The sequence below is a fragment of the Sinocyclocheilus rhinocerous genome, unplaced genomic scaffold (genome assembly GCF_001515625.1).
Source record: "Sinocyclocheilus rhinocerous isolate Xijiao unplaced genomic scaffold, SAMN03320098_v1.1 scaffold604, whole genome shotgun sequence".
Classification (NCBI taxonomy): Eukaryota; Metazoa; Chordata; class Actinopteri; order Cypriniformes; family Cyprinidae; genus Sinocyclocheilus; species Sinocyclocheilus rhinocerous.
In genome coordinates this window covers 521,188-530,907 of record NW_015658518.1, presented here as the reverse complement: position 1 = coordinate 530,907, position 9,720 = coordinate 521,188, and the positions used below count along the sequence as shown (strand labels likewise).

The 9,720-nt window shown below is 37.6% G+C and overlaps 1 protein-coding gene across 1 annotated transcript in view; it reads right to left on the bottom strand.

Moving 5' to 3' along the window:
• Window positions 1-5,458, bottom strand: part of LOC107722480 (transmembrane and TPR repeat-containing protein 2-like) — a 119,895-nt gene extending 114,437 nt beyond the window's left edge. The window contains 1 exon segment of the mRNA XM_016530837.1: window positions 5,048-5,458. Coding sequence (XP_016386323.1) covers window positions 5,048-5,130 — 83 coding nt within the window. The 5' untranslated portion in view covers window positions 5,131-5,458.
• Window positions 5,459-9,720: the final 4,262 nt, after the last annotated feature.

Sequence of the window (9,720 nt, the reverse complement as noted above, 5' to 3'; positions counted from 1 at the left end):
TGCCGACTGTCGTATGCGGAAGCGTTCCGGCGGATGTCGTAGGATGTATGCGTCGTCGCGCATGCGCCGCTGAGATATGCTAGACTCATGAGGTTGTTTAAGGAAGCAAAGTTTCCTTACTTTAGCAAAGGAAAACCAGTCTCCTCTTGACTTATATCGAAATCCTCCGACATTCTTCTTTACAAATCCTCGTTTTGTACTTCTAATTCGTGACCATTGTTTTGTTTGGATCTCTCCCCTGTGCTTCCGCGTTCATCACTTCTGAGTGGCGCATGCACAACGCCGACGTCCTACGTCCGGTACTACACAGAGCCGTTGTTCACTGACGAGCTGCGCAAAACCACGTTCAAAATCGCACGATTTTTTGCGCAGCTTGTCGGTGAACAACGGCTCTGTGTAGTAAATGTTGCTCTATGTGAAAGCTTAAGCTACGTGATGGAGATTTACCGCTGATTACAGAAGCGGCTTTACTGACAAGATGCGCATTAAATATCGCATGCGAGTTATCGTGCAGCCCTAATATATATATATATACACGTAAAATAACAGAAAAAGTACTGTCAGCTTATTATTTGTTAATTCTAAATACTGGTGAAACATCTTAAAATAATACAGAAAAAGTCCTTCAAATTATAAAGAACATTTTAACATATTTTTGCAGTTGTTTTTAGAATGTACATACATTTTATATAATAGTTATACATATAATTTTTATGAAACATACATTAAAATCTAAACAAATTTATGAAAACAAACACATAAATGCATATTTATGTTTATAATTTTATACACATTAAAAACGGTTTTATTCATAAATGCAATTTCATGCTGCTTAAAGTACTCAAAACCTATCTAATGCTTTTTGACATCAAAAATTAATAAGTATATCTATTCATCCAATTCAAACCCTTCTTGTTTCCATATCCACAAAATTTACATAAATATTTTATAATTTCTCCTTACATAGCCACGGTTGCACAGAAAGGGAAAAATTATTAACCAATACTATCATAGTCTACCATGGTCCACTTTTCACGGTCCAGACAAATCCCATATTGCATTATTTTCAGCTCCATATTCTTCTACACTCTGAAAACTGTCACATTATGGAAGATGAATGCATTGCAAAAATCCATTTCATGCTGTCTTTATAAGTACTTGTGGAGGAAGTACTCAAAACCTATCTGATTCTACTCGACATGCGAAAGGAAAAAAGAAAAATTACCCATTATAGGAACTCATTCATCCGACTCAAAGCCTTCTCTTTCCAAAACCACAAACCCCAAATAAATACAGCCCGCGAGAACTTGAAACGGCAATGGGTTTGCCCTCAATTTCAGGTGAATGACGACGGTTCCTCATGCGAGTTCATCTATCAGGCCTCTGGACAGGTCCACAGCAGGCCACGGAGATGAGGCCATAACTCAGCCCTGGCATCTATCCACTCTTTTCTCCATCTCTGCTCTGGGTGTGGGGATTATAGCATCACAGATATGAGCTCCACAAGTTATGGCCTCCACTCTGTAGCGCAGGTGTCAGGGTCGAGTGTGATTTGGAGATGGAGAGCAGATACAGAGAGCTCCCTAGGGAAAGCTGGACACACAGCACTAAAGTCAAGCTTACGGAGCGCCTAATGGACCTGAGTGATGGTATGTCACAACAGCATAAACGGTACACGGATTAGAGAGGAGGAAGTTTTTAAATGAGGAAGCGATAGAAAGTTTAGCTTCTTGTATTATTAGAGGGGCAATTTCCCTTTAGATTTACAGTAACTGTCATTTCAAAAATAGATTTAGCAGTGCATCATGTATAAAACCACAAGAGATGCAGATGCACTTTTAAAAGGCAACATATTTAAATCGGGAATATGTTTTTTCACTTAGAATTCTGTTATAAGACAATAATTCCTTTTAAGAAATTCTTCCAACATGAAACATCCATGAGTTGCCTGAAAAAGGAACTAAATGTCATGCTTAAAAAGTGACTAGGCAATCCACTGATGTATAATTCATACTGCCTTTGCCATCAAAACTTCAAATTTTTCATTTTTGGGAGCTTTTTAGCCAGCGTTTTGAAGCGAATGTTTTGTGCATTACTCTGGTCGCAATATATATGTGCAGAAACCACTTTGCTAAGTGCTCCGTTTCCTGTCTCCACATTAAAAATCATAACCCCCATTCCTCAATGCTTTTATTATGCTCCAAAATCAAATGCCAACGTCCCGTTTTTAATAAAGCCCTTATACGACTAGGGATATCTGATAGTGCTCACTTAAATGTTACCAACCTTGGTCCTCACAAGCCTTTGGTTGAATAACAGAGGTCAGTGCAGTGATTTAAGAGACCGTTCTCGTTTGCATGCGTGATATCAGGACTCCAAACCAAAAAAAGGCTTCTCTACCCCCGCCACGTCACATCTGCTCTTTCTCAAGGCAAATTAAATAACTAGCACAGGAGGCATAACACTGCCCAGGACTGGCCTGACACTTGTTTCTGCACTCATTCCACCTCAGGGAACGCCGTGAGACAAAATGTCATTTCTAGTTTTAAATGAAGCCTGCTACTAATCACAAACATGAGGCATTTGAAAACAGAAGGCACTGCTTGACAAATCTACTCAGACTGCAGCTTACACAACAAAACCAATACAGTGCACAATCTGCAATACCTGCAGTAACTGAAACTTTGGTTTTATTGCTCAGTCAGAGGATTCATACTTGCTCTAATAGCTATGCTATGAGGAAAATGAAAGAGAAATGCATGTCTTGACAACTAGGCCTGTCGCAATAATCAATATATCGACTTATCACGCAATATACGTACATGACCTCAATAATTTTTGGTGACGCAATATATCGCCCATTATATTTACTTAAAAATTAATGTCACAATGTTTTGTACATTCCACTTGCGCCTGTGTCTTTTGCAGCTTCTCGTACATAACGTGGTGTAGTCATGAGGTGCTAGTTCAAATTTAAAAAATGCTTCTACAAAAAGAGTTTCATCTGCAGATATGGCCTTGTTTAGGGATCTGTGCCTTTGTGCATGCGGACATCTGACTGCTAAGTAGTGATTGTGTTTTTCAGCAATAGTGTGCACCCTTAATTTACAGAGAAAAGAAGGTCAGGGAAAAATCTGTAGATGGGAAAATCTCCATACAAGTTCGTTGCTCATTTTTCTTTTTTTCCTACTTGTTACTTTGCACTTTTTGTCCTTCTTAAATTATTATGCTGTTACATTATGATTATATATTCAGTGGCATAAAATGGTCTTTAGAATGACAATAATATCGCTTATCGCAATTATTTCTGGGGCAATATATCGCACAACAAAAAGTTGTTATCGTGACAGGCCTATTGACAACCTGAGGAAAATGATAATTTCCTCATTTTTAAGATTCTACACATTTCTGAGATAGTCAAGTGAGGCAAGAAAGAAAAACATGTTAAGCCTATATGGTTTGTATAGCATAAAAATGTTGGTAGGCGTCTAATTAAATAAATTAGTCACTACAAATGTAGGAATCTAACCCTGGAGACATTAATTTCACATACTGGCGACAGTGGACGCTCTCGTCGCTCGCTTGCTCTCTGGATTATTGCTTCTCAACGGCGCGTAACTCTCCTGCAGCTCTAGTTTTCTTTAATGTTATTATAACGTGCCCTAACGCCACTTAGGAAAATAAATGTGTCATCCCAATGGGGTAGAGGGGTAAAAAGATTATGAAAAGCTACCGTTCTCCATGTGAGAGAGTTAATGGAGATGTGGCTTTTCCGTCCGTTAGAAACAAGTGGCGGGACCAAGGGAGATAGCCTACTTGTTATACAACGCATACTTGAATATCACAAAGGCTGGCAGCAGAGATTCATGATATTTTCATGATATTTGAGTTGAGTCGGTTCTTCTCATTAAGTGCGACTGGTACAGTCCGATTCTAGAACAAATTATTCCCATGATCTGGTTCTCTTTATCGAATCAAAATGACGACCGGTGCAGTCCGATTCCCCAGTGAAGAACTCTTATGAGCTGGTTCATCTCAGTTAATCAAAAACATACAACGCGGCCAGTGCAGTCATATTCCCTAAATAACGACTCTGTGATGAGTCGTTTGTTTTAGAGAAATAAAAACAAGTATGAATCAGTCGGAGTTGTTTTTGAATTGATCTGACTCACTTGCTTAACCGCAAATTAATGGCCGATCCAAAATGAACCAAGGCTAACTGTAGCCTACTTAAGGTTCGTGAGACTTCAATGAATAAGTTTATAAGAAAATGTGCAGTTAAACATACGTACGAGTATTGTATATTCTATATATTAATTAAACACCAGATGTTGCCAGATTTTGCTTTAGTAACTATTATTTAATATAGGCTACATTTAGTTCTCACTTATGCCGCCCCTTTAAGAAGTTTTTTTAAAAGTCGGTAAAAGTTGGTGTTAACACAATTTTTTATATTATTTCTCATTTGTTAGCCTTTATCGGTTTTGTAGATAAGCCTACATGATTATCTCATTATTTTGGCAACAGACTAGCCTACTGAGGGCAGTAAATGCATGCCACACGAATCGCATGCATCAAAAGTACTCAAAGCATCATAAATGGAACCGAAACACAATTCCCATTCCTAAATATCACTATCTGACTCTAATTCTAAATTGCCAGGCTCAAACACGGTCAGTTCCCCCAGGCTGACAATTCCCCTGTTATAAATTAACGAGCAGAGTGCGATATTCTTAGGCATCATCCCTTTCCCAACAATCACAAATAGACAGCACGTGATTCGCGTCCTTGAGTGCATTCCAACAAAAACAGCAACACACGCTCAAGACTTAATGTTTCAAAGTTGCACGACTGGCTCTGTTTATCCGCTGACAGTTGTCATGCTCGCGCCGCCATTCCACACACTGTCGCGACATGTAACAGAATGAAAAGAACAAAAGCCGCCGCCACTACATTCGGCTCAACGTTCTCCGGTTGCTACGAAACCGGGGAACTCACTATGACGATCAAGAACGTGCAGATGTATCAGGTTCATTCACTGGCATACCTGTCATCGTAGCAGAAATCGGCGTCCAGTGTGTTGACATACAGGAGCAGTGCCACGGCGCTGCACACCAACTCTGCGATCATCTCTCAAAAAAGAAAAGAAGGAAAGGAATTTAAAGAGTAGAAGGATGATATTAAAGCCCTTCTTTGATTTCTCTCTTCGTCTTTGTCAAAATGCCTTTGCCAAAAAACAATATCCGAGTCCCCATCCTTGCAAAGAGTTGAAATGCATTATCCAGACATCCTCCTCTTAACCCATGTTATTTGCGGAGAGAATCCCGTAGGCTAGAGTGGATGGTGCACATACAGTATTTACAGTACGCTCGACTGTGTTTGGACGTCCTTACACCGAGAGTGTTGAGATGATGCATAGTGGACGCCGAATAAATGTCGTGATTGAGCCGCGTGTGGTTAGTGGCTCCAGTGCGCCTGCGCACAACCCCTCCTCCTGGGTATGTGTACACATACACACGGTCTGACTTAACCCTCTATTGCACGCATTCTGAAATGTGTCCAAAATATTTGATTCACTTTTCTTGCACATTTTTAGTCAAATAAAACGTTTTGAATAGCTATATTCGGGGGTGTTTCTTACTATATAAATAAACCAGTCATTTCGTGCAATCCAAATTGGCTTTTGGCGCCCCTAGCACCATTAATAACAGTGCTAGATACATTTTAAATAAGGAAAAAATATATGCTGTTCGATTAATTTGACCTTTTTAACAGGTATGCAATCAAGAATATTAAGATTCATCTTGTTATCTGCTATATTTGCTCTTATTTCTTATAATGATAGTTTGTTACATTTGATGTTGTTTACTGCACATTTTGCACTGTTATCATGGTTTATGGCAAGGCCACTCAGGATGAATGTTGATTTGTTATATGGACTTTAGTTTTACCATCTCTACTATTAATAGTGCTTATCAGTATATTTCAAGGTCAAAATAATATTTTAGCAGTCAAGGTAGATTGATATAGTATATAGTAACATGATATTAGCTTATGACACACGAGCATAAATTATTAACTGTAAAATATACAAGCACCAAAATGCCTCAAGTGTTCTCACCACACACACACACACACACACACACACTAGTCAACATTTGAAGTGAGTCAAAACCTTTCATCAAAGTTGTCCTAAAACCTAAAACCAAAATGTGTTCTTGTCTTAGATTAACTTTTTTGATCCACTTCAATATGTGTGTGTGTGTGTGTGTGTGTGTGTGTGTGTGTGTGTTTTACAGTGGAAATGAGTGCAGGAGTGTAGTGCAGAAATTATTTTTCACACAGATGTATTTAAATGGTGAAATATTTTGGGTGAAATTAATTTAACGTATTCATATGAGTCTTTCTTCTGTACCCTAAAATGCAGCTCATGACATAAGAGTGCAAGGCATGTCCTTTGAGTGAAATGATTATTCACGTCTCAGATTTAATTTGCTGTGGTGTTAACATTAATTATTGAATCATGTCACAAATATAGCGGCGTGAATTTAAAATGTGCTGAAAATGCATGCTAGACAAGAAAGTGAAATTCAAAAGGGAGTCATTTTGTGATTATGCAGATGATCAGCAGACCATTTAGGCACAAACTGAATATTATGACATGTTTTCGCACTTGAATTTGAAGCAGATGTGTCCCGTTGAAATAACTGGTGTTGCAATCAATTGTTTTAGGTCTGCAACCATAACCAACAGTTGTGATTACTGTTTATTTTGTGTATAACACTCAGTTCTTGTTAAAACCAGGTAAGTTATTATTAATACATATAACAAAGGTTATAATGATAAAAATGTCAAGTCTATATACATGCAATCCTTAATGAGCTTAATTTTTAAAACATCCAGTAGAGGGCCCACATTCAGGGGGGGAAAAATCAAGTCATTGTCTTTGGCAAAAGTGGGAAAACACTGTCTTTTCAAATGAATTGCTCCTATAATCAGGTCTTCAACCTACACATATTTTTCATTTAGCAGAGGCCATACGCTTTAGGCAGGCTTTATGTGTAATATGTACTGCTTTCTTCAAACAGCAGGGAGTATTTGGATCCCTTTGAAGACTTGAGAAATCGAAGAAAAGAAACTGAGGAAGAGAGAAAGAATCAATCTTGTAGTTGCTGAGGACACAAAGAGTGCTCTATGGTCCAGTGAATATTGATGTAATTCTAGTTCAATAGCGAGACCCAGGCTACTTAGACAGTCTTCAATGTGGCCATTCATAGAACAGCAGGATGCTATGATGTAATCTGTTAGAGAACTGAAGGAATCACAGGAACTGACCCTTCTGTCTCACTGTAACAGACTCAGTGGATTTTCACTGAAATTGTCTTATAGGAATGGGTGTGCCGCTACACAACCATTTGTTTTTTCTGAGACTGTAATTACCATTTTGCTCCCTCCTGACCGCATGACTTAATTTGAGATAATTTTGTGCACACAGCACTAAAAGAGTATTTTACATTTATAATGTTAGCTGTAATGTATTTCATTTTCACAAATTAAAAGTTTTCATAAATGTTACAGTGGTATAATTCTGTATTCTTACAATTTTTTCTAAATTAGTAGGTTCTATGTTTCCCAAATCCTGCTTTTTGGGTATACCACGTATCAGATCTGCAAACAATTTTTGTTTGCCTCCTGCTAGGGATATAGACGGAAACCTCAGAATTCCTGTCACTGTGATAATTCTACATAGATAGGGGCAGTATTTAAACTAAGACTCACAAATTTAGGCTTAGCACAGTCTGAAATCCCACAAAAACTCTTTTAAAGCAAAATAAGTAAGCTTGAAGTACGTGGCCCCTCAAATTCATTTGCAGCACAGTCCCAGCTTCAAATTACACGGCAAACTTCACATTTGAAAGTATAAATGGTTTGTTTGAGTTCACAATAAAGAGCTCAAAAGCCTACATATTGTTTGCTTATGGGTAACACTTTAAGCTTATGAAGAATTATATACCATGTAAATTTGATATAGGTTTAATGTAGCATGCGGGAATGTCATTACCTAAAGTATACTATCAAATTCCTGTATATGAAATAGGTGTAATCCCTCTTGTACATGTATTATTTGCACATGTCATTTGTCAATGTCAAATTTGTATGATTTTCTAATAATCTGTTTCCTGTGTGGGGAAAAACCTCCATTACTCTAAAGCGAACAGCCTGCTATTTACATGTAGCTTTTAAACCCAGTTGCCTATTAGTTATTTATATTAACAACCAGCACTTTTTAATGCATTATATGCTTCATAAATATATTCTGAAAATTTAAGAGGGCCCTTGATCTGTGGTTTACCATATATTGTTAAATGACTGAGCCGTTTTTGCAGTTCTGTTTCAATAGAGGGTCTTTTTGGATTGTGGAAATTTTCAGTTTTTTTACAAATGCATTTAAAGCAATAGTTTACCCAAAAATGAACATATGTTGAAAACGTACTCACTCTCAGGCCATCCGAGATGTAGATGAGTTTCTTCATCAGAACAAATTTGGAGAAATGTAGCAAAATCACTTGCTCACCAATGGATCCTCTGTAGTGAATTGGTGCCGTCAGAATGAGAGTCCAAACAGCTGATAAAAACATCACAATAATCCACAAATGATCCACATGATTCACCAACATGACTGCGAGTGTGATATTGCTTTAATTCAACAATTCAATAAACAAGAGGTTAATTTTAAGTACATTTTTGACACAATGTTGCCAGTTGTGTATTTTTGCTCCACTAAAGAAAATAGTTGAATTTTATGACTACAACATGTTATTTCTTTTTCAATTTCATTCAAAGTTTGTACTTTCTTTGTACTTTTATATCCATCTCTTTTCAAAGCGTCACCCCCTCTGTGTCCATCTATGCCCTTGCAACTGTTATATTTAATGAATAACAGCCATGAGGGAGACCACAAGATCACATGTCTACAGTTAAAAACAGGTTGCCTTCAGCCATATAAGTGATATTAAATCAGTCTGCCTTGAAATGAAATGATAATGTAGGAGGATGGTGTGATTGATGGGAGAACCTAGGTGGCGTATTTGACACCGTAAGATAAGAATGAGTGACACTTGTGATTGATAACATTTGCTCCTTCATTATTCATTTATGACTGCAGGTTTAGTAAGCTTGAAACCATGGGCTGCAATTGTGCACAAAATTGCATTTCTGCTGTCTTTTGTTTCACAATGCATTTTTGTTATTAACTTCCCATCAGTGTTTGAAGAGATAGAAATTTGCCTGGCCAAAAAATAAGCTGACCTTTAGCAAGACCATTTTTAAAACTCAGAAGTGCTGAATTCAGTAGAGTAGCAATTGAAAATGCCATTTCAATAACAGACCACATAGGGAGAAGGGTTCTTTGTGTCATTAGTGAGGCATTTATGAAAGAGAAAGTCATTCACTAGCAAAAAGGTTGTAAGTCAGCCAGCTTGTACTAAGAAAACGAACACATACCTTTCCTCTGCTTTTTGATTTTACATTTTGATTTCAAACATTATGCAGACCCACTAATAATGAACCTAAGTGAATAACTGCATACTGACCTTCAACAGAGGTAGGTTGGAAAACCGAGGCCTTTTGGATGTCTTTCAATGATTAAACTCAAAATTGAATTTGACAGATCTGGCATGTATGAGTCACTGATGACTAACTTTCACATTTCCGGTCGTA